General features: G+C 39.6%; 1 protein-coding gene across 1 annotated transcript in view; it reads right to left on the bottom strand.

The window, feature by feature from the left end:
* The window catches only part of nphp4 (nephronophthisis 4), a 101,543-nt gene that overhangs the window by 13,147 nt on the left and 60,788 nt on the right, over window positions 1–27,608 (bottom strand). The window contains exons 14-21 of the mRNA XM_030785241.1: window positions 22,863–23,054; window positions 18,051–18,238; window positions 10,674–10,834; window positions 9,972–10,152; window positions 5,969–6,103; window positions 4,534–4,745; window positions 3,016–3,242; window positions 184–373 (exon numbers count right to left, since the gene is read on the bottom strand). Coding sequence (XP_030641101.1) covers window positions 184–373; window positions 3,016–3,242; window positions 4,534–4,745; window positions 5,969–6,103; window positions 9,972–10,152; window positions 10,674–10,834; window positions 18,051–18,238; window positions 22,863–23,054 — 1,486 coding nt within the window. The remainder of the gene's footprint in view (window positions 1–183; window positions 374–3,015; window positions 3,243–4,533; window positions 4,746–5,968; window positions 6,104–9,971; window positions 10,153–10,673; window positions 10,835–18,050; window positions 18,239–22,862; window positions 23,055–27,608) is intronic.

Genomic DNA, 27,608 nt, shown 5'->3' with positions numbered 1-27,608 from the left:
GCCCATACTCATCACCTCAGGGAGATGTCCTACTTTACTGATGCTATAAAACTGTGATATTTATGACTGTGCTTTACATTCTGCTGCAAGGCACAAACAAAGAAGATTCCTTCGTAAACGGTTCAAAATGTAGCTGCTTTTTCCATACTGTTAATTTATTATTGTGGCATTGTGTTGGATTACCTGAGAAGGGAGAGAGTGGTCGCAGTGGAAGGTTTGGTATTTGAGAGGGATGTGAACAGATTCTTTAGGTCTTAGGTAGACCTGCGGGGTCAAAGTGTTCTCCTTCAGGTGAAACATGTCCTCTTCCAGAGGTGTGAGGGTTTTAGTCAGCTCTTTGAAATATTTCCATTCCTCACTATCCACTATGACACTGAGGGAACAAAGAGAGAGAGAGAAACAGACAGAGAAAGGGACAGAGAGAGAGGAGAGAGAGAAAGAATGAAAGACTCAGACTAAAAACAAAAGAACAGCTTGACAACTTTTGAGGGTTTGCCCACTTTTTTTTTTCTTTTTTTTTAGATTTGATATTATGCAGTCTACATATGCAAGGCAAGTAAGTGTAAGCTTTCACATTCAAAGGAACCAGAATTCCAAAGAGTGTGGTGTTAACAGATAACATATTGGGTATGAAATATTACTTTCTCATTCACAGTATAAAATTTCACGCACAAATACACAAGGAAAAGTAGTGATTTAAACTTCAAAGGCCCATCCTCAAGGCATGGAAAAATAACATTTCTGGATTGGCAAAAGAGAAAAAGTAAAAAATCTGGTAATAAAATACCGTATCTATTGCAGTAGACTGTTTTGAATCTTGTCCGGCTATAGTATTGTATTTTCACCATCTGATATTAAATAAACAACTAGAAGGAGCTTTAGTGAGGCTGAAAAGCACTTCATCCATAACTTCACGTTTTCATACAAATACAGAGACATACAACACTCCAACAGTCATAAGTGTGGGTGTCTGTGAATGTACACACGCACTTAAGCTCACTGTACATGCAAACACTCATGAATAATTATGCTCAAACCTACACATCAAATACACACATAATTACTATGAGAGAGAAAAGCAAGAGAGAGGGGGAGAAGGTGGGGGACATGGATTTGAAAGCAGGAAAAACAAAAAAAAACATCCTGCACAGTTCAGAGAGGAGAGAGAATCTTTCTTCAGGTGCCTCTCTAGAGATATCCAGAATTCCCCACTGTCTGCAGGAGCTCTGGGTTCAGTGGAGCTCATCCATGTAAAAATGCATAGCAACAGGTGAGAAAACGTCCCCGCCACCCCCCCACCCCCGCCCCCTTCTTCAGTGCAAGAACCCAAAGCTGCCTTTGTAGCACACATCAAAGAGACACTCACCAATGGAGCATCCTTCACAAAGTGAACTTTAGCATAACCTCTCCTCTCCAGCAGTTAGAGGATATATTTACATATAACTCCTATGATTCAGCTTACAGAAAGGTAAAGTGAAAGATTAAGTACTTGTCGACGGACCATCTGAAAAAAACCCATATTGTGTGGTTTACGAAGGGAAAAGGGATCCGGCATGTGGTAGACAGATACGAATCTGTCAGAGGCTTAGGCTCTGTCAAATCATCAGCTTCTCAAAGCCCCAAGCACAACCTGCTTGGAGAAGATGCTGCACACAGATAGCGTTGTGTAACCCTTCCACACAACTATGGCTTGCTGTATTTGTGTAGGGCTCCAGAGGCAGAAAGTGTGAAGAACTCAAGAAGAGAAAAAAAAGAAAAAAAAAAGAAGCGAAGGATCAGGTTGTTTTTTTTTTCCCCCTTGCTGTGGTATTTTTCCTCCTAATCCTCAATTAAAACTGAGGGAGGTTGGGCCAGGGTGGAGGGGGACGGCTAATGCCGTAATGATTCATCCACAGGGTTTGGGGGAGGTGGTTGTCTGGAGCCGTTGTTTATTAAGATGAAGAACACACATCCCAGACTTGACACCTGATTGGAATGCCTAACGCGGTCGGCTAACGGCTGAGGGGAGTAATCGCCCGCGACCCACAGCGTCGAGCGTCGCTATCTGTTTACCGGTCATTATTATCAGCTTCGAACGCACCGTGCCATTAATCCTGATATCCTTACTCACCTTGGCAGGCACGCACAAAGACGCTATTAACACAGGGCTGCTATCTGCTGCCATCGCAGATGAAGCAAGAACTAGGAAGTGCGATATTTGCATCATTAGTGCCAGGCTTTTTTGTGTACGTTGCTTGATTGTATTAGGCAAAGTACCTGGAGGTGTGTTGGGGGAGCTTCGACCACACTGGTAGTCTGTTTTACTGAAGAAACAACCAACCAACTCTTTATCAACTGTGACCAACCAACTCATACTCTTTATTACTACTTGTTCTTGTTATGGAAAGTGACACGGTGCTGAGCCTTAAGTTGTGCTTAAAGGTGGTTATGAGGGAGAAATCATTGTTAAAGAAATGGGGACTGAGGGCAGTAAACAACTGATACCCAGATACTGTATGTATTGTTGCTGACCGTCCTTTATGTCACCTAGCAATTGAAAGAGAAATACTCAATTGTTTGCTACTTGCCACCAACATCCAACCCTGGAAAGCAGTTGACCATATTTGCTGTTGACTCGCTGATGCAAGTCAAAAGTACACCTTGTACACCGTTCTTCATGTTTGTTTAAAGTCTCTCTCTCTCTCGCTCTCTCTCTCTATCTATCTAACTATCTATCTAATGATGTTTATGTCGGCCCCCAGATAGGTTAATTTACTCTGCAGGGTATTTCAGAGTACAAACAAACAAGCTAAGTTTGCAATCTTAAATGGTGTTTCAATGTCATTCTACTCAAAACTTCAACGTTAGTCTAGTGATTGCCTCAAAATTCGCCCACCTGCACTGTGTCAGCAGTATAGTTGCTATGGCATTTTTAACCAACAGGCCAGGTCATCATCAGAAGACAGTACTACATCCCACTAATTGATGTAATCTGGATGAATTCATTGAAGGTGAGGGTGAGGGAAAGGGCTGTACCTGAGCTCAGGGTCGGAACACTCTATGGTGACAGTCTGCTGCACATTGAAGGGGTTCTTAAGCACAAACTCAAAGAACTCAGCGGTTCCGAGGGAGGCGTAGACTGTGTGCTGTGTGGTTATGGCTTGGCAAAGCATGTTAGTGATGTCCTCCACTTTAGCGCGCTCGCGATAAGCCTCAATCAGTTTCAGATCCCTCAAGTGCTGTGCACGACTCTCTCGCCCCAACTGAGAGAGAGAGAGAATGAAAAACAAACAACGAATGCCATAAGGCGATGAAATTAAACTTTAACAATTCAATAAATCCCACTTAATAAATCATATTTCACCTTGTCAGAAGGTGACAATGACAGTACCTCATTGTGATGTAGCGGAAAAGATTCACTCTTACCTGTACTGAATTTAAGTTATCCTACATCACCTTTTTATCAGTCTCAGAGTTGCATCATATCCCACTACACATCTTCTGGGTGAAATATATAATTGGCAAAAAGAGCTTGGCACAATGAGGACACTGTACAAGTGTGCATTTTGAGGACAGTGCTGTGTGAAATGGAAATGTGAGCATCAGTGAAAAATAAAACAAGGGATTAAGCCACCATATTCATCTTTCTAAGAGCATGAAAAAAATGGATTTTGACTGCATATGTGGTCTTATGTGTGTCTTTTATAATCTCTCACACACAGACACACACACACACACACACAAAAATACACACACTCAAACATAAAGAGGCTCAGCTACAGGTGTAGACCATTCAAAGCTTATAATGTGTGCAAGCAGGAGAGTGGTTTATATGAATTCAAATACTGGCAAAGAGAAGAAAAAATGTTAAAACTGAGCTAACAGTAATGTGAGCAAATCTAAGGCTGGAAAACTGCACAAATACAACTAAGAAGAGGGCTTTAGTCACACTTACAAAATAAAAATAACCTACTGGGGATTTTCTACAACAAAGTCTCTCAGGCTAACACTGGAGAGATGTGATTTCTTCAATACTGTAAGTTATCCAATATCATTTTCTTTATTGGCAAAAAGACACAGCTCCAATGCTTCAATAAAAGATTGTAAGATTCAGCACTTTGAATGAAATGTTGCTTGTTTGGGTGAATGGACTTTTTGTTACCAAGGAGGGACACTGGTTGACTGAACAAAAATTGTCTAATAAGAATGAGATCCTACACACACACACACATATACACAAACAAACACACACACACACACACACACACACACACACACAAACACCAGCACTACCAACACTCCCTTTCTTTTAAAAACCAAGGTTAAACCTTCATCAAAACCAATCAGTGCTTAAGGGAATAACAAGCAAGATTCGTACCTCTGTTTACATGGTCAGAATTCTTCTCTTGGGCTTGGGCAAAACAGTAATATTTCTTTTTGATTGGTGAACATGACCTCTTCATGACTTGCATTTGTATCTGTTTGTGTCTAATTTACATAAATTTGCAGAACTGTAATTGCACGAGGTCTTTATTGTTTTATGTGTTTTCTCACCATTATGCTGGGCTTGGGGCCGTCACTGGGTCGGCCCTGTTCCTCGCGCTGGCGAACGGCTGCCATCCTGTTCAGTTTGCGTTGTCGGATCTCCTCTGTCTCACCCTGCTGTGGCCCTTCGGTCCTCTCCCCGACCCCCTTCCTGCTGTGCAGGAGATTGGCTAACTGGCCGTCAATCTCAACCAGTCTTCGGGCGCGTCCCGCCTTCCTCACTGTAAAACACACAAAAGATAATCTGAGTAGCACCAACACATACGCAGACGCGCACACACAGTAAGTGTGTAGCACACATTGCTGCCTCTTTGCAGTTTAGATTGATTCTGCCTCTCCTAAGGTTCTTAGCATTTTTTTGCTTGGCTGTTACTTTGTCACAGTCATAAAACAGACAAACAACCTCCAAACCAAACAACCTCCAAACCAATCTATAGATAAGTACTCCCTATCTGCAAAAGAATACCACATATAAATCCCACTATGATAAAGGCCCTGGGAAATGACGAGATAAAATGAGGATCAAAAGCAGGAGCCTTAATACTGTTTCCTGCCATCTGAAATCCCAACTGTATGTTGCATGGACAACTCCCCCCCCCGCACCGCCGCCTCACTGTGGTATCTACTGTACACAAGAGGCAAAGAGTTTCCTCTCTCTCCCTCTCTGTGGTGACTGTTACCAGTTTCCTCTCTCTCTCTCCCTCACTGTGGTGGCTGTTACCAGTTTCCTCTCTCTCCCTCTCTCTCTCTCTCTCTCTCTCTCTCTCTGTGGTGACTAACTACATGATTTTTCACTTGAATGCACCCTGAAGCGCTCTTTATCAGCTTCTCATTGCGACCACTACCCATCAAACGCCGCACAGCACTTCTGTCCCACTGCGAACCTGAGAAAATGCAAGAGACGTGGTGCTATTTCGCAGAAACAAGACCGCAGTTCTGGTCCAAAATGTCAAAAATGAAGTATTGCTTGGAAAACAGTTTGCTTCTCTCTTAACTGTTTATTGGTTTAGATGAAATAGCAGAACTCTAGAGCTACTTTCTCTTGTTTGACAAGCTTCAGTAAATCAAGTGTGTTTCTTATTGGCAAAGGGTGGAGAGAAATAAAACAAAGCAAGAAACTTAGAAATGCATGGTTGCATGGAGGGTGCAAAAAGAAGAATATTTTGGGAGGATGACAAATGTGTGAACTCAGATATTTTAAAAAGTGATGGTGTTTTAAACATGGATACATAATCCAGTTAATTCATTAATCAAGTGGGATTTATACATTATATATTCATGGACTTACGCTGCATGTTAACGTCTTTAAGTGGTCTCTCTCGACTCTTCATTAACGACATCACATGAGGCTGATTAGATGCAAACTAATTCCCAAGCTTTGGCTTAGAGGTATAGAAAGCTATTTAAAACATCTTGACTGAACTCCGAAGAGAGCATTCGTTACCGTGGAGGTTGTGAATATTATTGGCTGACACGCTGCCACCCCCAAAGCCTTGTGTGCCGTCACATGCTTGAATAACACAGGAGCGTGAAGGAGGCAGCTCAATGGGGAAACCCAGACTCCTTTGAGCAGGATGTCCTACAAGAGTACAGAACACACGTGCAGGTTAACAACTATTTGTCTGCTTAAAGAAATACTTCAAAACACATGAAAATACATTTTTGTTCAAAAAATAGACTTGAAAAGTCCATCTGACAGACACAGAAGTCATGCTGTGCTCATCACTGTGCTGACCATTCTGTGCAATCAACTTCTCTTTGATGGGAATACAAAAAAAAAAAAAAAAACGTTCTATTTCAAAAAGATAAATGCTTTCTTATTGATTAGTGCTATCCGTGCTCAAGTTAAAATGGAAAAAAGAGGATAAAGGGAAAAAATTTTGAGAAAATAAGGTGAGGAGAAAAAAAAAATCTCAAAACTTTTTGAATAGAATCATTTCAATGGCTAGCCAAGGGCTTTTTGAAAATGAAATGTCTCTCTCTCTCTCTCCCTCTCAAATTTCTATGCTTAAACACGTGCTAAAAACACAATCTTGCTCTAACAGCCGATGAGCACCTCACCGCTTTGATGTGGAGGCTTTGTGTTTATATCCGGTAAATGAATTAATACCTTTCTCCCACGTGTCAAGGCAAATGACACCGAAGCGTTTTGACAGTTTTAAGTGTAAGTACTTTGCAGGAGACGAATGACAACGCATGGCAGTGCCAGGGGTCAGAGAAGGTGAATGGCAGCGTTGTTGGCACACCGCCCCCGATTGATTACCATCCAATGAAAACAGTGACAGCAGGACCCATAAGCTTCCAGCCTAAGCAACAAACTCCCACTCTTTTATTCTTCAGGCACCACGCTGTCAAAGACGTCAATACAAGGCTTCTGGGTAAAATCAGGGCTCCATGCGACTCTACTGAGTGCGTCAAGCAATTAGAATCTGAGCTTTCAGAAGCTGAAAAGAAAAGAAATTGGGTTTACATTCGTGCTAGGATGTGAATGGAGGCCTTTTTTTCCCCTTTAAGGCTAAAACATGTATCTGTTTATATATAAGTGCAATGCTACTTCAGGAAAGCATTTGTGACTGGATTTAATGTAACACCTTTGACCTCTCTGAGGATAACAGACTCATGTTTCATCAACAGTCATTTAATGTGATGTGTGAAGACAGGGGAATTAGTATTGTGTGTCGATGTAGAAGAAGCATGGGTTACTGCATCACTTGCATCGTCAGCATGGGCAGAACCAGCATCATCACCGTCCTTAAAGCATACATATTACCTTAGTTTGTGTGATTTAGATTGCTTAGCTTTGAGGTTAGATTAAAAAAAAAAAAAACACAAGAGATTATTTCTGAGGGCAGAGTTATGAATCAAGGGCAGGCAAACTTAGACAAAAAAGAATTACTTTTGAACAAGCGCGTTTCTTTAATGAGGTTTTGAAAAAGGTCACGCTGACGTAATGCTAAATATCAGCAGAATGCGTTTCAGGAACCGTCAAGATGCCCCGATTTCTTTTACAAACAAAATATTGTCAAAGCTTCCAATGAACAAGTCATGAAAGGAAACGTAACTTGAGTGCCAAGGAAACTTGGCACTTAAAGAAGCAGTACAAATTAAAGTCTGCTTGCTAACGCCATTCCACCTGAGACCACCACTCAAAAACAAACAAACAAACAAACAAACAAACAAACAAAATGCTGGCAGCTACATAAACAACACAAACCAAATTCTTCATTAATTTGTGACGTTATGGAAAAGTGTCCCTCTGCAACTTTTTCACTCACTCGTCTCTTAAGGCATCAGAGTGTCAAAAACATTTTTTTTTAACATTCAGTGAGAATTTACAGGTGACGGAAACAATCTTAAAACCTTTAACCTTCGCTGACTGGTTAAAACTAGACTCGGAGCATTACAATGGATTTTCCCATTCTCATCATAACGACTGAATCTAGCTTGATCTACACCATCTACATCAGGCTGCACAACTCAACTGTCAAAACCAGTGTTTTTGTCCCTACCAACCACTGTGAGTCTCCGGCTGCTACTGACAAGCCCATGCCAGGTAGAAATCAGCCACTCATCATGAGATGAGAGCAAAACGCAGCGGGACCCTGGCCACATTTTCATTTCTTTCTTTCTTTTTTTTTTTTAAGTCGTGTTGTTTTCCTGATTCACATATCACATCATAAACTCAAAAATTAGGACTCTCATCTTTAGCATGAGCCCATTCAGTCTCTGTCCTATTGACGCTTCAATTTAACAGTATCTTATCTATGTTATTGTCTTCAATTTTATGACCTGCTTCTGTTCATTATCTGAATATTATCCGTTACGGCATGAATTATGTTTACGTGGCTGGAATCAAATTAGCATGCAAACAATGCACTTGTGTCTTATCACAAAAAAAATGCACCATTGTTTCTGAAGAGCGCAAAACCCGGCATAACTCAGCGTTTGCCTTAAACAGATGAGTTGCATTGTTGTGTAGTTCTTCTCATCAAAGTTCAGATACGGCACTCCGTGAAAATAATTGTAAAGCAAATGGGATTTTACATAAGAGTTTCACTCTTTCTCTCTCTTGCTTGCTATCTCTCTCTCTCTCTCTCTCTCTCTCTCTCTCTCTCTCCCTCTCTCTCTCCCCCTCTGCTTGCGCTGCCTCGCTTATCAAGGACCTGCAGATGAGCACAGTGAGAGCCAAGAGCAGATAAACACATAAAATCCTCATCCTTATTCTCTCCATCTGGCCGCATTCACTTCTCCACGTTACAGGAAATGTCTGTCTACTTAACGTAGGTGAGGCTGCCTGTTGCTTCTCAGAGCTCTAAACCCCTTTTTTTGAACAGATTTATTTCAGTTCTTTTCAAGAGAAAGAAATGTGTTTGTTTACATCAATGCCATTTAATTAAGATATTTGTTTCATTTGTGCATATTTGGTATTGTTTAATTATTCGCTTGTCTGTTAGGATCACTCGCGAAATAATTAAAAGGGATTTGATTAGATTTCACTTCGTTTCGTTTTCAAACAGCAAAATGCCTATCAGCTGGAGTCCAATTAAAGCAGAACCTCATTAATTCCCAAAAGACACCATTCGTCAGCAGTCTGACACAGAGGCCCTGAAATTAGAGTCCAAATTTAAAAGTCAAATTTTCACTGACATCACCCAGTGTAGACACCAGTGATATTTCATTTCATCAGATCCTGATTTAAAGGAATAAAGACATTGATTAACACAGTTCATTAATATAACACTCAAATATCAGCCATCTAAAAAAAAAAAACACATTGAGAGGGAATGGGCAACAAGCCAAGGTGATCCCTAACCGCAAACTAGCTTTTTCTTTTTTTTCCATTCTGTTATATTTCCTTTTCATTCTTTGGCTGGTAATTGCCTTAGCTCAGACCGAGGAAAGAGAATTTAGGTGCACCTTGTCAAAAAAAGAAAAGAAAAGAAAAGAAAAGAAAAGAAAAGAAGAAAAATCACCATCTGTCTTTGGGCAAGCAAATTCCACATTTCTCTCTCAAACAAGCTAATGGCAGTATGTCACTAAGATACAAATGAGGTCAGTAAATTCATGTCAGATAAAATGGACGCTCAGAGAAGGGTTCAGAGAATGATCTGATTCTGTCTGTTGGACAGACAAGAACTGATGGATATTTAGCATTTGAGCAGAATTTCCATTTTGGTCTCTTTTTTTGTTTTGGTTCTCAACATTTCAGTCACAGTTTAAAGGATCAACACATCAACCTTGCTGCATGATGTCCTTAAAAAGAAAAGAGAAAAGAAAAGGAAAAAGAAAAAGAAAAAGAAAACAACTAATGATATTTTTATAATAACAAATATTCCGTGGCCTGTTGCAGAGGAAATAGAAAAGAAAAGTGTGTGAGTGTGAGTGTGTGTGTGTGTGTGTGTGTGTGTGTGTGTGGGGGGGGGGGTATGCAGAAGGCTGCTGCTTACCAACGTTGCCTAGGCGTAAATGTAATCGGCCTCTGACAGTGGTGAAGACGTTGATGGGGGGTTCAGCCCTTTGCCTGTTGCTGGGCTTGTTTCCTAGGCAAGAATCCTGGTGGTAGTCGGTGGTAATGACCTCCAGTTCATACGTGGCCTGGACAGCTGGTCGCCCCTGTCGGAGCATATGCTGAGGAGAAAGGCACAAAACATGTTTGCCGACAAACAAACAGACAAACAAATGACCTGCGCGGCACTGACAAATATCGCTGTCAGATGTACAGAGACAAGACGCAGAGGGTTGTAACACTTTTGACCTTTCCATGATTTTCCAAAAGGTCAAAATCTCTGTCTGGTAATGTGAGATGATACCAAAGCTGTGGTACTGTTTACAGATAAGTGAGGAAAACTGGACTGATTCAGATGCCAAAATCAAACAGAGAGAGAGCTTGTCTTCGTATTTTTCCCCCTCTGTCCAACCTGCTTAGAAATATTTATTCAGAGATCTGAAATACATATCTCCCCAAATGCTCTTTCACTGTGGTATTGTTCCTGCAATGATCGACAATGAAAGATTCATGCAGACGAGAGACCTCCAATGTGCAGAACAGGGGGTTTTTTTTTTTCCCCTTTCTTCCTTTTTATAACAAAGTCTTAAATGTCCTGCTTTGATGTGTTGGATTATGTATGAGATCAGTGACCTGACTGCACCTTCAGCTCCAGGGCCGCTGAGCCGATAAGCAGGAGAGAATCGCTGTCCCACACATCCAGCTGCAGCGTGTGCAGGGCCAGGTAGCGAAGAAGCCACGGCCTTTCCCCTGGCTTCAGAAAACCAGCATCCACACAGTACTGTAGCTGCAAGCCATGAGAGCCTAACAGGGAAAACAGAAACAGGAGACGGAGAGGGTGAGGGTGAGGGTTGGGGGTTGCTTTGGGGAGAATTGTTGAATTCGCCTCACTTCTCAGCATATTGGTGTGACTCTCTTCTACTGTAGAGAGGATAGTAACTGACAGTTTTCCTTGTGGTGTTTGTGATAACAGGAATCCAACGAATTTCATTTCAGCTCTGGACCCCTTGTTCACATGTATTATGATCCCTCTCAGTCAGTTTTTAAACATGGAAAAATGCCCTCTTCAAAAAAAAAATCATTCACGATCATATCATTCACGAGGCAGAAAACTCTACCCGACGAACAGACTTTGCCATTAGGCAAAACATGACCAGAAATGAGGTAATAGTCAATGATAGCTTGGTTTAAAACTATCATGCTCATTTCTGTTTTGGTTTGTATGCTTGTCAGACTCAAGCTAGCAAAAATCATGATATCCTGTCAACACTGCAACACTAGGACATCAAAACCCCAAAATAGGGTTTTTTTGGGGGGGTGTTATTTTCTCTTAATTTCATTTTATTAGCCAAAAGCTGCACTGACAGTCTAAAAGCAGAGTAGCTTGTAATCTGTCTTTTTTTTTTTTTTAAATCATATATGGATCTATAATTTGTGGAAAACAATTTATAATGCTGGATCAGTTCAGCTGATGTGACTATGAAATAATGTTGTTCAGAAATATATTATCCAGGCAACAGTATGACAAGAAGGGTTCACTTCACATAGCCCTAAGCTTAGGAATGTGCTGTGTCAATAAAGGACATATGCTAAAATTGTAATAGTTTAATAAAAGCTCAAGATTTCCAATGCTCAATTAATAGATGACCAAAGTGTCATTGAGGTGTTAGCTAGGAAGCTAACAAGTTAGCAGCTAGCTCTGTATTGAAGCACATTGCATTTGGTGCCCAACAGTACTCTGATAATGACTTCAGTATCGAGTGAGCATGAAAATGATCTGTGTTGCAGTATATATTTAAACTCCAAAATGTACAGGGTACAGTGTTTTATGCACACACGAAAAAAGCTATTTATCACAAATCATTCAGTTCGACAAGTGGCTAATCTCAATGGGCCACGTCTTTATGTTCGGATCTGTGAAGGACTTTGTGCCTGTCAGCAGACACCCCGAATCATTGATCATTCAAACAGCTGACTAATCCACCACAAAAAATTACGCTTGTGCACATCCTTACCCCCAACACTTAAAGATGACCTGTCCAATTCAAGCATCCACTCTCTTTGTAAGGGCCAGAGCCTTTACAACCTCAGTGACAATGGGGGCTTCCCTTTTACGAATAACACTCTAAAGTCTGGTTATGCCTCACCCTCACATAATCAAATGATTTTACCTGACTTACCTGGGACCTTAGTGCTATGATTCAACCACTTTATGCTGTTAAGCTGAAAGATAAAATGTCATTTTCAATCACAATATACTGTAGAATCAAATTGAATTACCTGCTTAATCTCACTGAATTCAAAAACTGTGATACTATCATTTGGCGACCCAAGCACTTTTGTGGTGATCTATCATGAGGCTTCTAGTGATTCCCATGGCTACTACCCACAGGTTTTTAGAAAGCAGTGTGCTAATGGCACAAAAATATAGTAAGTCATCACTATGGGCTTTGAGTAATGTGTTACTGCATATATAATGTACAGTGCACTTACATGGCATATGGTTACTTCCTGGGGCATATGTAAAGGCGTAGGGGAATGACACTTAAATGTTTCTCTCGTGTCAAGTGTGCGCTGAACTGACATGCAGTATAGAGAGTAACTGCCCGCCTACATTTCCTAAGAGCGCCTGTTAAACACCAGAATAAAAGGGACTCTCTCTCTGGCAGTCACCTTATGGCTCACAATTTCACTCCACATTTATGATGCATGTTCAAAACGACTAATAAAAGTCCATACCAACACCAAAATGCCACAGGCTCCGTGTCTTCTTTTTTTTTTTTGCTTCAGTGAAGGATACTGTAGCATGTACAATTTTGTTCAGGCTGAAAGTGAATGTTCCAGAAAATGGAAGTAGTAACTTCACAATGTCTTTTTTGAACCCTCTCAGTTGTAAAGCTGTTGTCAGCTTGTCGTAAACATGATAGGATGTTGAAACATACTGTCGGTGCTGAGAGTGGCTTGTGGGTTTTTAACACACTATATTCTGACGTCTGTACAATTACTTCCGTGCATTGTTGACGACTCACTTCCAATGCTGGTGCACTGTAATAGAATGCGGTACTTGAAGATGAACAGATCGCGAGAAAAAAAATCTTAGAATTCAGCAAGTGCACATGCAAGAAACATCAGAGATATCTTGTCTTTGCAGAAGAGAAGAAACAGTCAGTGGGACAGTGCAGAACTATGATGTGAGGCCTTAAGTGGGTGTTGAGATCTTGTGGGAGGACACTTCAAGGAGCAGACCTCATCTTTCTTGTCAGTAATATGTATCTTTCATGGACCGTAAAATATCCAACCTAAGTGTTTCTGAGGAGGAAAAAAAAAAGAAAAAAGGGGGGTTGAAAGCCAGAGCTTCTGTTATACCCTCACTTTCCCATCTTCTACAATCACCCCCCAATCACTCCGACATTCTGATCTCTCCCGAGTTCCTTATCACTCTTTTTTTTTTTTTTCCTTTCTTTTTTTTTTTTTTTTTTTTTTAGAAGACTTGGTTTCTTTCTGTCTGCCTTTCTCTCTGTCTCTCTCACTCCCATTTGTCTCTCCATTCCCCTCACTCCTCTCTCTCTGTCTCTGCTCGCACCATTAATTCTCTCAGCAGGCAGGGCAGAGTGAGGGCGGGCTGGGGCTGCTGCTGGCGTTTTGAAAAAGGGGATGACAGGGTAGAACTACAGGGCAAGCTTAGCCTCCCAGTATCCCTGCCTCTGATACAGAGCACCACAGCTGGGAGGGAGAGAGAGAGAGATACAGACAGACAGAGAGAGAGACAGACAGACAGAAAAAAGAGAGGTGGTGGACTGTTAGACAGAGAGAAGATCCATCATCCTCCAGAGAAGTTGTGCTTCACAACAGAGCCATGGGACCAGTAGAAAGGATCCATATAGCTCAGCTTTTAAGGGTCATTGGACATAGAGGTTTCACAGGAATCAATGTTTCACAGCATTATAAAAAAAGTTCTAGAGAGTTTGTGAAGAGATGTACAGGGCTACAAAGAGTTGACAAGTGAAAGGGAGGAAAACAGGCTTACACAGTAAAAGGAGATTATCAGGGTTAGGCACTGTGTCTATGAAGTGCAGTGTGTCTATACAAATTGCGATGCTGAGTCACCAAGACCTATGCAGAACAACAAAGCAAAAGAACGACAACATCTGTGACATTAAAAATAGTTCATTCAACTGTTGGAAACCAAGGAGATTTGACAGTGGGAGCATCATTAATAAATACAAAAAAACAAACAGACGACCGTGATTCCTTTTGGCAGACAGGTTGGAAAATTGTGTTAGGATTAATTTCTTAAGAGCAGCAATTTCACTGCTTAAATTAAGCAGGCCCAAACAATTTGCGAGTTTTTGTTCCAATCGACTGCTCAGTTTGATCAGGCTAGAGTAAACATTACAATACATAAAATCAACCGTGTTCATTATTTTAGGGATTCATTTCGTCAGCTCTGTGTGTACTCATGCCCAATTTTCACAATAACATGCAGCTCATTCTGCAAGGCAAATGTGGGGAAATTAAGCAAATAGAGTAGGTTGTAAAGTCAGTGCCAGCAGTGCTGTGAGACTTTCAGCATTGCACTCACATTGCTGCCCTATTTTGGAGAGAACCAAACCAAATAACAGTTTGGAAATATGTAATAACGCAGCTTTCATTGTTTCCATTATGATGTCACTCTAGACAATGTATAGAATCCGAATATCAGTCTTACGAATCACCCTATGAATACTTCAGCATCCTTTACTTTTAAGCAACATAATTTTCCATAGCTCTCTTTCCTTTATCTGGGCGTCCTTTTTCCTTTTCCTTTAGGCTGTTATTTTGTTTTAAGGGATGTGATACTTGTTTTGTTTTTCAGGGACCTGGTCTCTCTGGAAGCTTAGATACCCTTCCTGAGCTTGTAACGGTCTCTGAGTGCAGCTAAGGAGAAACCACTCTGAGATGAGGATGATTTCTGCAGTGTTCCACTGGGTACATGTACATCTTATGATCTAAGGGCAGATGCAGGATGAATCGCTGCCCTCTGTTTCTGCATACATCATATACACTCTTTGACCTGGCCAACAAACCAGTGACTGGCAGTGGACTCTGTGCTCTGTTATAGTTCCGCTGTCCTGATTTTCCTTCCCATCATAAGTTGTGCTGGTGAGTTTCTATGTGCTAATAGAACATTTCAGAAAGCCATCAAGGTTTTGTGGAAGTCCCCCTGCCTCCCTTCTCCAAGAGTACTCTGCTTCTCTGTTGCAGTAGGGTAGTCTTGGACTGCTTGCCCTGTCAAGAAATATTAAAAAGGGGCTTCTGCCATGATTGCAACTTGGATCTTTGGAGATCCTCATATCTCGTGAAAATATCCTTGAATCTTACAACAGTCACTTTTAAAGATGTGCCCCATGGTAAGTTGGACACCTTAGTACATCCTGAGTAGTAAACAAGTTCATCTACTCTGATTGGAACAGGTCAGCTCCCTGCTTCCGTCTGGGTCTTCCGGCACAAGTGGCTTGAAAACCATGGTTTATTTTTTCCGCAGTGTTTCTCACATCATGTGAATGTACAAGTCTGTAATGTTTTGTCAGTAATCTGTCTGTTCCTGCCATTACTCCTCTGTTCTGACCATCCTTTCTCTATGAAACATCTCAAGTGACCAAGTGAGATGAGACCACTGCTCTGCACACCTTTGATCTTGTTCAGCCATAGTCCTAGTATGCGTTTCATGTATACTTTACTGTTTTTTTCAGTTCTTACTCAACTTTTGCAAGTGCTCTTAACAGAACATTAGCTGCTACCTGTATTTTTTTCCAGGCATGAACTATGCTGGAAGTGAATTTGAGATGATTCAGTATTAACCAGAGAACCCTGAGTGGATGATCATTCAAAGCTTTGGGCTTTGGCAGCAGAACCAAGGGTTTGTGGTCTGCACTAATAGTCAAGCCCAGAACACACACTCAGATGTTCACCATTCACACATCATGTGTCTGGAATTTAATCTCTCTTTTTTTAATCTTTACTGGACCAGAACTGCTGATGACCTAAGCTCTGTTATTTACTGGAAGCTGATCTACCAGGCACAGTTGTTACTCTTACTAAGGTCATTCAGATGGGCTTGTCAGGTTGGCAAATATGGTTATAATTTTCAAACAAAATTCCCCAGATCAATTAAACCATGCACCATTTACCATATCTTTTAACGCTGGTCATCTCAAGGATCACTTTGATCCTTCCTGAATCCACAATGACACCTAAATAATATTGCATATTAATTTAACTTCACTGACTGAACATGAGCCCTACGTCTCTGAACTTCAATAATACCCTGAGAAATGTGGCATCATGGTATGATCTGTTTTTTCCCAGAGTGACTACACTGTCTGTTTGGTATGGTACTTCTGCCATTCCTTCAATGAACTGAAAGATTTGGGTTTTTTTTTTAAATGTTCTGGAGTTCATGCTATGAACTTGTAGTGACCTAAAAGAGTAATGGAAAAACTGGTTAAAGGCATTAAGTGTCTGTGGATCAGAGCTTCCAAAAACCCAAGATGCATACCTTGGTTCACGCACGGTATACAGCTTGTTTCCCTCTGGCTTTGCTATTGTCTTGTCAACATTCTAGTGAGCTTCACTCCCATAAGTGAAGCAATGACCCACTACAGACCTGAGAAGGCAAAAGTACTCCTAAGCGCAGAGTCTCCGAGCTTTATTTCATACTTCCTTGCAAGCCTTCCCAGTCTAATAAATACTTCTGGGTAGCTGATTCTGCTACACACATTCATATTCCCTCAGTCTCGAGGTTAAACCTGTCAAACTTGTGAATCCAATGTGACCATGAGATCAAAGTTGAAGGTTTGCCACAGTGTTATGGACAGCACTTGATCCACCTTGCAGTTGCACAGTAAATGCCTGATCACCATTTTCTCAACAGCTTGTAAAGTCGTTTATACTACATATATATTTTTCAGCTGCTTGACCTTTCTTGTTGAAACCCAGCTCAAGCCTCAAGTTAAGCCATTTTCTTGGGTATCTGCAAATCTGGTCCCATGTATTGTTATTACCATGTACCATGCCATTTCTTAGGGTGAAGACACAGCAGTAGCTGATGCTGACCCCTTTGATGGAAATAACTCCATGTAGGTGTTTCTTACAACTGCTTATCAGTCTCTTACATCAGCTAGGAGGAACTGTGACCTCTGCTTTGCCGGAGAACTGCCTTGACTGTGTAATGCCTTTCTTGCATATTCAGCCTGCTTCAAGTACCTGGCGCAACTTCAACTGGACCAAGATACGGGCTTTGACAAGACAAAGTCAAAGCTTCCCCGTTTCTTCTTTTTGAGCCACTCTTTTGAGATGAATTTAGTGGAACGGCCTGTCCTTGGTAGATTTCTGGTGATTTAAAAAAGTTCTCTGGTCATAGATCATCTTTTGTACTGTGGAAATATTGATTTAAAAATACTCTAAAACTGCTTTGTAATGTTTCCCAGACACCTGGGCAACAACAATCCCTTGAAGACTTTAGAGAAATCTTTAAGAAGGCCTAATGCGTTAAGAGACTGCAGTAGATCAAACAAAAGTAGTTTTCTGAACTGTTTGTAAAGCTTTGCCCTCCAAGACACTGTAATGTTTTACATAATCATTTTCAACTGTTTTGGAACACTTCATACTAACTGTAATCTTTTCAGGAGACAAAGCTAGGGCTGCACTAAGTTTTCCACCACTAGAAACTGCATTCCTGTTGATTGTAATGAAATACCTGTACATAAATTCAAAGTGTAGTTTTCCATTGTCCTCAGTTGAATTTGGTCAACTTAATAAATGAATAATATTAAAATGAAGGAAATTTATCTACATGTACAAATGTCACAAAATACGAAAGTTTTCTGGCAGTGAACTTACCCTCTCATGGTACCATATATTAAACAGCATGTTCTGGACCACAGAGGTCAAATCAGAATAGAGAGATGCACAGATACCATGTATAGGATGGCAAGACAGAGTTTAAACCGTCCCCCGAGCATATTTACGGTAATCTTACCAGAGTTCACCGTGCCGTCCTTGTTGATAAGGGCAAGGACACAGGGATAATTGTCGGCGGATTTGGGCTTGGCCTTGTCCGCATCGAGGAGCATTAGGCGCTGAGTGGTAACGGGTGGGAAGCGATAGAGCTGGAAGGCAAAATGAACCGAGCGAGGCCAATCTGGCCCAACCCCAGCCTGTGGAACCCTAAAAGACAAGGAGGTGGAGAACCTAATTAAAGAGTAAAATCAGCCAAGGGGGAGAAATGCTTTCAGTCTCAGCTGTGAGATTATACAGTACAGTTGTCCTTCTCAGACAACGGTGTTATCATCACACTAATGAAGTTACATAATCATGAAATTAAAAAAATTAAACAGCCTGTTGAGACACAACAATGTACTCTATTTGTTATTCCGTTGTTATTATTAATTACCCATTTATATGTTTATTTTAAGAAGTAAAGGGAACTAAAATTACATTTCAAGCAGCTTCAAAAAAAAAAAAAAAAGCACACCATAATGTCTAAACTTTATTGCCTGAGCTTTTTGTAACTATGTTTGCTGAGTTTCCAAATCTGAATCAAAGGTTATTTGTGTGCATTTGAGAGATATAATGTTTACAGAACCATTAATGAGCCATGTAACATAGTGCAGAGCAGATAAATGTTTTAAATATACAACCTTCGACTGCTCCATACTATATTTATATACGCATATTTCTCACATTCCCACGTAAGAGAGTGCCATTACATTTATGTCACAATTTCATTTGAGAGTGTAAGTAAATCAAAATGTAAATCTGTCCATTCAATCATGGTTTTGCACAGCGGTTCCCAGAAACAAGATCAATAATGTCTTGCAAATTAACCGCAATGTTCCATTTCACTGTATCTGAGAAAAAATCAATCAGAATATAGTCATTTATATCATCGAGGATTCTGAGAGGCAGGAATTTGGGAGGAATTCACTTCCCAAACACATAAAACCACCACTGCAAAACAAATAACTCATTTGATCACAGTATATTGCAGAACCGCACAGCCCTGAATTCATTCATCTGTCGAAAACACCCCCCCCCTTCCCTTTTCCTATTCCAGTGTTTGTTCTAAAACTTTTCTTCAATGCAGAAAAAACAGGGAGCACATTAGCATTGTTATTATTACTATCCTCATTATATATATTTGAAAAAGCCTTTGCCATTACAGGCTTGAAAAACAGTTTAGTTACCATCCTTTGTCCTCACAATAAATTAAACCAGAGAGGAGATTAGGACCAGATGATTGCCTCTGTACTTCCTGTGGGGAGATTAGCAATCAATCACTTTGAATTAGACAAGGCTGGAAACAATTTAAAACAAAGAGGGGGAAGAAAAGGGTGGACGGATCCAGGCTGATGTGCATATACCAAAGTTGATGGTTTAATGGGGGGCAGAAGTCACAGAGAGATGGAAAAATCACACAGAGAGGGGGGAGAAGTAGCCGCATATTAAAGAGTGGCACTTTCAGTACCAGAACAGGGGAGAGACCTTCCTTTGCAAGATATGAATAACTTTTTTTTTTTTTTTTTTTTGCAGGAACCACATTCTCCTGCTTTGCCCTAGGTCCCACTGAAGCATCCACACTCTCAGTGACCCCCTGGTTAGGGTTTATTGTTATTACACATAAGCGCAAAAGTGACTTTCTTCCTCAGCCTTGCTTGAATTCACAGGTTAATGGTTTTCTTTTCTCACTCTCTTCATCATCAAAAACATTCTGCTCCTTATCCCTTCACTCTCCGTCTTGCTTTTTTACAATCTTTTTTGTTTTCTTCCATTTTGGTTAGAATTTTGGTCCTTCCTTTGATGTCCTGATCTCGTCCTTTGAAGTGCAGGTATTAAAAAAAAAAAAAATTCTTTCATTCAAGGAGACTTGCTATCAGCTATGCTTCTCCTGTGAACTTATGCATATAGTCCAATTTTTGCCTGCCCTTTCCCTTTTTCAGTATCACTTCTTTCACTGTATGCTATTTAAAAACGTCATGCTTTCTCCACATAAGAGAAACACTGTGAGCCTCTGACAACCGAGCAAGTTACGTTCAGATCAGACTAGATCTGTTCTCCTTTGGTTGCGTGCAGTGCGACTGTTGTTTATAGTAGTCTACTCTTGCATTTATGAGGCTGTTGTTTCGTACACCACTTGCAGACATAAACTACTGATTGGACATGTGCCAAAATGTAGCTTTACTAACCATTGCTAGTCTGACAGAAGGCAATAGTAACGTGTGCAAATACTCAGTTTTAGCAACTGGGGCTGCATTTGGCATTCACAATCAGCCAGTTTATTTCATTTTTATGGTCTGACTCTCTACAGAAATGGTATCATATACAGTCATACACAAGTAGATGTTTGTTTCAGAATCTAGAGCCTTGCAATACTTTTGCATCCTCCTCTGTGCAGTGTCTTTGTACAGTCAGCGTAAGCTTAATTAGAAGAAATTTCAGGTCACACAGTTTGCTGCATGAACAGTTCGGCGCATCTTGTAGAGATCCTATACTGTTTGGCACCAGTGCAATGCTGACTTTGATAACACTGGCAACAGGCATCCATTAAGAGGCATCTCCTGAACTAGAAAAATGGTCTTTAATGTTACTGTAGCAGGCAGAGGAACAATTATAGAGGCTTTCTGCAAATCTGAATTTGTAGAACAGTATATTTAACAGTTTGCAAGATAATCAGCATTGTTTTACCAATTTTTAAACCCATCTACTTCACAATAATCCTTTATTGGATTCCTAGACGGGAAGCCCAATTTTCGAAATGAATGCTTATACACACACACACACACACACACACACACATATATATATATATATATATGTATGTATGTATATGAATTTTTTGTCTCAGGTATGTATGTATTTTATATGTATGTATTATACACACACACACACACACATATATATATGTATGTATGTATGTATTTTTTTTTTGTCTCAGGTGTGTATGTATTTTACATGTATGTATTTTTTTTTTTGAAGAAGAAATTTGCAGGCATGTGTAACTTTTGTTTGTACAGAAAAGATAATGCTAATGGAACTACTATTTATCTGTCTATTGTGGAACAAACAAACAGAAGACAAAATGCCAATGCTGTGCCAGAAACTGTTCAAAGGACATTTACTTCTTCTAACAAGATAGTACGGCACCTTTGAGTGATTATTACTATACTTTATTGGATTTGGTGAATGCGGTCAAACCCTCAAAGAACAGCACAGCAAAAGGCATCAGGCGTGGCCAAGATCCCGTCTTTTCTCACAGCATTGATAAGAACCACAAGAAAAGCAAGTAATAGCACCTCTGCTTCACTTTTCCTCTTTTTTAAGCCTGAAATCATTTGCTTTCCTTCACATTCTTTGGTGAAACTCCACTGACATGATAAAAGAACTGAGAGAGAGAGAAAGGGAGAGAGAAAGAGAGAGAGAAAGACAGAGAGAGACAGCTCTAAAATCAACATCTCACTGACCACAACTGACACTACCCAAACTGAAATTCTGTATTTTAAACAGCTTAGCACCTAGTTCTGTTGCCAGGAGCTTTCTGGGCCCCATTTCACATTGACATTAACAAATGTGTGTTCACTTTCTTTTTTTTTTTTTTTTTGTTGGTTGTACGCTTCAAACAAATCCAAATGACTCACTGCTTATTACACGTGTTACACTATAACCAGTGGTAGACTTTATGAATTCACAGCAGTTACACTTCGCTTAGCATTGTTACCTTGTGGATCTTATTGGTAACATCTGTTATCATGGGGGCACCCATGTTTGCAATAAGGACATGTGTCTATACTTACCTGGCATTTTCAGTCTGGATTCTAGATTAAGTGGATGTTTTTGACAGATCAGCTACAGTGAGGAACAAATTGCAGGTGTTTTCAGCCAAACCACAATACTTACGTTTGATTATATCAATAATATATACAATTTTATAATGTCAATTCCTGTGTCACATATCAAGCAAGTGTTACAAGGATTGAAATTTCTACCTGTGACAATGTTAGAAATCCTTGTGTATCAATTTTGTCTTGATTCCAACCAAAAGCATGTATAATTCAGGATGTGTTAAACCACATTCAATAACAAATAGAAACTCTGATAAAATATGCTGAGACTCAAGGCACACTGAGGTACAATATGTTCTCTCAGAGCTCTGCTTCCCCAGCTCTGTTACTCAGAATCTTATAATAATAGTTTAAAGAAATATATATATATATATATATATATATATATATATATATATAAGAAATTCTCAGCAGGAAATAGAACTATGTTTAAATATTATCCGCATATGGGTGGTAGAGTGACAGACAGTTGTTCAAGCCCAGCAATTATACATCTGATTCACCTCATCAAAAGCTCAGTGATTATCGGATGAAATGAATCAGGTCTGTTTATGCATGGCTGCACCATAAATACACAGTCCTAGAAAACACAGGACTTCAACATCACTGTAAAAAGAAACTGCATGAGACAGGAACTGGACAGGTTCAAATTTTTCCAACAGAAAACCAAATTCATTCAGTTTAAAATGTGTATGTCAATTCTTTGTGCCTACAGATTGAACATGCACTGAATAACTTATTTTAATTATTAATAACACTCTGTCATGGAAAGAATCTATATTTGATCATAACATGTTAGTTCTCGTCATCTCTACATAAATGGACCTGTTAAATAAACAAAACCATAAACTACAAATTGTAATTAAGAGCTGGTGAAATTTTTTTTCAGTAATGCTGAAGTAACCAAAGTGCACAGACAAGGGGAGACTAGGCTATCACAATAGTTCACTAACCTAGTGAAGGCGAGGAACTGGAAAATGAGTGTGTTGGACTGCAGAGGGTCCGCCTCCTCTCTCTGAGGGTTAAAGTTCACCGGTTCGGTTGGGTCGAGAACCTCAGCCACCTGGTTATTGCAGTCCAGGATCTCTGGAAACCTGGCAGAGAACAGGTGGGCCAAAGAGCCACGGGAGCTTACTGAAGTAGAGCTAAAAAGAAAATGAATAAAAAAAATTAAAGAGAGGGAGAGGATGTAAGGTAAGGGCAAACTCATTCAAATCAGCAATTACAGAAAACTGGTCTAAATTAATTACACATGTCTCTGAGTGGTACGTGTGAAACAAGATATAACACCGCAAAGACCTGCCTTTGGCACCGTGATCTTTGGGGATGTTTAGTTGTGAAGAGATTTTTTTGGTGAACCTTTTTAGGGTATGTGATAATATATAACTGCATTCACACTATCCCAATCATACCGTCATATAAAATTCATTTACGGCACTGGTTCTTACGCTAGACTGGCCTCCACTGTATTCAGGGTTCCCCGTGATCATTCCAGCAAAAGTTCAAAGCTGGAATCAGCCCAACTGGCTTCACTATCGCGATGATATGTTTCTGCTGGAGACTGTCCAAAAAAAACCCCAAAAAACAAAAAAAAACATCCTACCACAAACCAAAATCATATCCTACCACGAAGAAAACTATATCTTAAAAAAAAAAAAAAGACATTTTCTTTGAAGCAGACAGAAGAACTGTGTATCATCATAAATGAGAAATGAAAAGTGTAGCAATAATTTTGCCTTTGGCAATGCTGATACCAGTATGTGATAAGTTATATATGAGATTTATGATGGTCAGTTTTTCTGGATATGTGTGGTTTGTTTGTCGATGCTTTTTGAATACAGATGAATTTGCCTCTGCTTTCAATGTTACTTGTAAGCCAGCACCCACCAACCCCCTACACCCCCAAAAGGCCGCTGCAATGCAGAATAAAGCAACCTGGAATACAGCACTGGACCCAAAGCAATTTACAAGAGACGATTTTCACCTTAGCAAAGTCACAACGACATTAAAACAACTCAGTCCCCATTATGACTTTGAAATATATCTGCATTTGTTATAATACTGTCAATTTACTTTCCAAACCTAAATCTGTGTCCTATTTTCTCCCTCTCTGATTATAAAGTGTCTTTATGTTTCACTAATTCAGTCCTAGTTTTCTTTTAATATTCTTGCTGCTTTATGTTTCTATTACACACCAGTTCCATATTTCTTTTTGGGCATCAAATCTGTATATAAATGTTTCTGTGTAAGATGTTGCTATTGTTACAAAAAAAAAAAAACAACCTCTGAAATTTCACAAGACTCTTGAACTTGATCATGGAGATGGACACAATAAAAAGGTCTAAGTACTGTTTATGTAGCATTATTCAGTTTTAGAGTTACTATTAAGTTGCTATCATCTGGTCAATGTAGAACAGATGTATAAGCAATGACACTGAAGGCCAAAAATTTCCAAACATTGAAATATCTCCTGGAAGACCAGTATTTTACTTTATTTTTTTTCTTTTTTGCAAAAAAAAAAAAAAGAAAAGAAAAATCGAAAATGTGGTTCTCATATTTAATTTGCAAATCATGCTGAATCTCAGTTTCATGAAATTAGAAATCAATAATTCATTTCACTTTGCAGAGAGCCCTAGGCTTCAAAGAAACCCTGCTTTCTAAGTATGGTTATAAATAAATAACTTTAAGATATATGAGAGATTATTTTTATATCTTTGAGTCCTAGAAGGAAAAAAAATGGTCTTGGAAAAAAGTTTTTCTCTTTCCACAAAGAAGATATATTGATTATTTACATTATGTATCAACATCCCAGTCCATCAAATTTGATATTTTGACTAGAAAGCATTAATGTGATTTTAACAATGCAGTGATCGACAGAATCTTCAAAAGCAATGTAAAAAGCCGAGGGATAAATGTAGATAAATATAGACTAAACGGCCATCTGCTTAACGCTCAACGGTTGGCTGCATAAAACCAATCCCCTTGATTATTCGTATGATTTTAAGTTTTGTAGGGCGAGTGACTGTTTAAACAGCATAACGATTCTAATGGATCATTAATAGCCTTTAATTCTCTCTAAACTCATTCTATGACTCATCCATAATTACAGGGAAACCCCTCATTAGGGCCTTTGCTTTCAACACCAGATATTAATTGCTTTACACAAAGAAAGTAAAAATAATGCAACCTATGGATCTCAGTAATTTTCTAGTAAATTAAACATTTATAATCCGTCGTAGTATTATGTTTCATCTGCCTGCCCTGTGTTTTCAAATTTGTGTTCATCAGTGAACTTAATTACAGTGACAGAGCCTATATTACATGGGGAAAAAAGGGCTGGCAAGCAGAAAAAACATCTTGATGCCATTAGCTGCATGGTGTAATCAGCAATAAGCAGGTAAATTGGATGGAGCCATCTCTGTGAGGCATCTTAGGAAATAGATCCATAAGTGCTTAAAAAAAAAAAATCACAAATTACAGTCCACTGCTAGTATGACGCAGTTGTTTTTTTTCCCCTTCACAGCAATTTCAAACATTCGTGTTGTCTGGCTCTTCTGATTTAAATTATTAACATTGTTACTAATACAGAGAAATTTTTCAGACAACTTAATAACATAATTTAATTTAATAGTCCCTCCCAACCGTGTAGTGTTCTACCCCATAATCTGGAGACTTAGAGAGAGAAACAAAGATGGGAAATGCTTTAGAAATATGCATCGAAAAACCAGACGCAGACTTTGATATGAGTACATAATTACACTGACCAATCACTACTCGTATGACTAGTTTTCATCAACAACTTCAGCGTATAATGTCCTTATTTTAAACTAAATAAAGAAAATAAAATAATGTAAAATAAAAGAAAAGAAAAGAATGGAAATGAAATAATTAAACACATCATCACATTAAATTCTGCACACACAAATTAAAAAGCAATTTCTTCATTTCTCCTCTTCCGCTCCACAAAGTAATAACTTAACTTGCATAGATTGGATTAGTATTCTAACTAGGGTCTTAATTTCAAAGAGTTCAGTGAGATACACTTCTCAATTTAAATTCAATTAAAGTTCCTCTGAATGATGTGTGCTCATTTTCAGGAGAAGTGGGCCATACCACTGGGCAATCAGTAATATTGGAAAAAAATTCTTAAGACTGGGAACAAGACTATATACCAAAACTATATACTTAAATTTGTTCACAACTTTCTCTGGACACTATCTCTGGAAAAAAAAAACACCTCCTATTTCTACCAAAATAGCCCAAGACATGCATTGTATCAGACAGAGATGAAAAAAAATAGGCTGCTATCAGTCCTTCACTGAGTGCTGATGTACCAAAAACCCCTCCAGTGCACTGACAATAAAAGGTGTTTTTGAAGAAAATCACCTGCAGTCACATTACAGAAGGACATGTTTATTCTAGCTTCTACACTCTTCAGCATGACCAACAAAAAGCATGACCTGTTCCTATGAGATGGGATTTCTGAAGAGGAGATGAGATATCCTACACATGGGTGAATGCAGTGTCACTGTGGAGGGTCAGGGAATTTGCTTCATGTTTGCATTTACCGTAGTGCAGGTTAGGGGTTGCACAGAGTACTCGAGCAGTTACGTCAATGCTCCGGTTTCTACGTTAACATTGAGCACTTGTTAATGGCGTGATGCTAGATCTCGCGTGCACTCAGTATCCAGTTGGAGCCCTTAGTAAATAAGACAAAGGATAGCAACAGCAGAAAAGGGTGAATCAATTGTTTGCTTCATTTCTGTATTTTACTGTGCAACTACTGTTGTGATGAAATAAACGTGCAACAGTTGTGAGTTGTGGACAGATTTCTCAAGGATGGCTCTAACGTCAAGTCTGTCCAATAATGGACTACACTAACGCAGCCAAACAAATGTTGTGAAAAATAGATGCAAGCAAATATGACTAATTTCATTTTTAAGTTGGTTAGGCTTACTAATGATGACCAGGTTTCACCGAATTTACAAAAAAAACAGCGGTTATATGTAAACGTAATAAGAACATTTATGCCAGCATCAGACTACATGACATTTTTGTCTTTCACGATGGCCACTGTGTCAGATTAGGCAATCATAGTGCCATAAACTCTTGCCATGTCTTAGCCGGGAGACTGGCAACACTACAAGTATGACCCCGACCAATCATCGTATGCTGCCTTTCAAGACCTTGCGCAAGTTCATAAGTCGCTGGGGAGGACGACATCTCATTCGTCCTATTGGTCAACGTCAAGGAACATGTCGGGGAAATGCCAGACCAGGCAGAAAAATGCAAAAAATTCTGACATGCTAGACTTTTCGTGCCGTGTGTCGTGTTTCTTCGTGGAGCGGCCCAGACGCCACATCGCTGTTCTTAGATTATGTCACACTACAAGGGGTAGTCATTCCCTGTTCATATTCGGGCCCGACGGTGGAAGTTTGTCCGCGACGACAAAATCATGTCAAAATCGAGCTGAAACCGAGTAGTCTGAACCCAGCATTAGGCTAAGCCGGTTAAATCTGAAAATGCAGATTTTATTTAAAAAAAACCCACTTGTTGACTAAGCTTTCTATCTTGGGCTACTGTAAACTTTTGGTAACAATAACGTTGACATATCGTCGGTGTCATCCATACTTCACGTAAGGTAAGACCAAGTGTTATCTTCATATCATAACATTAATTTTGTGCTTTGCTCTGTGCTG

This window comes from Chanos chanos, chromosome 9 (assembly GCF_902362185.1).
Source record: "Chanos chanos chromosome 9, fChaCha1.1, whole genome shotgun sequence".
Classification (NCBI taxonomy): Eukaryota; Metazoa; Chordata; class Actinopteri; order Gonorynchiformes; family Chanidae; genus Chanos; species Chanos chanos.
The sequence above is the reverse complement of the archived record's forward strand: the minus strand, read 5'-3'. Positions and strand labels throughout refer to the sequence as shown.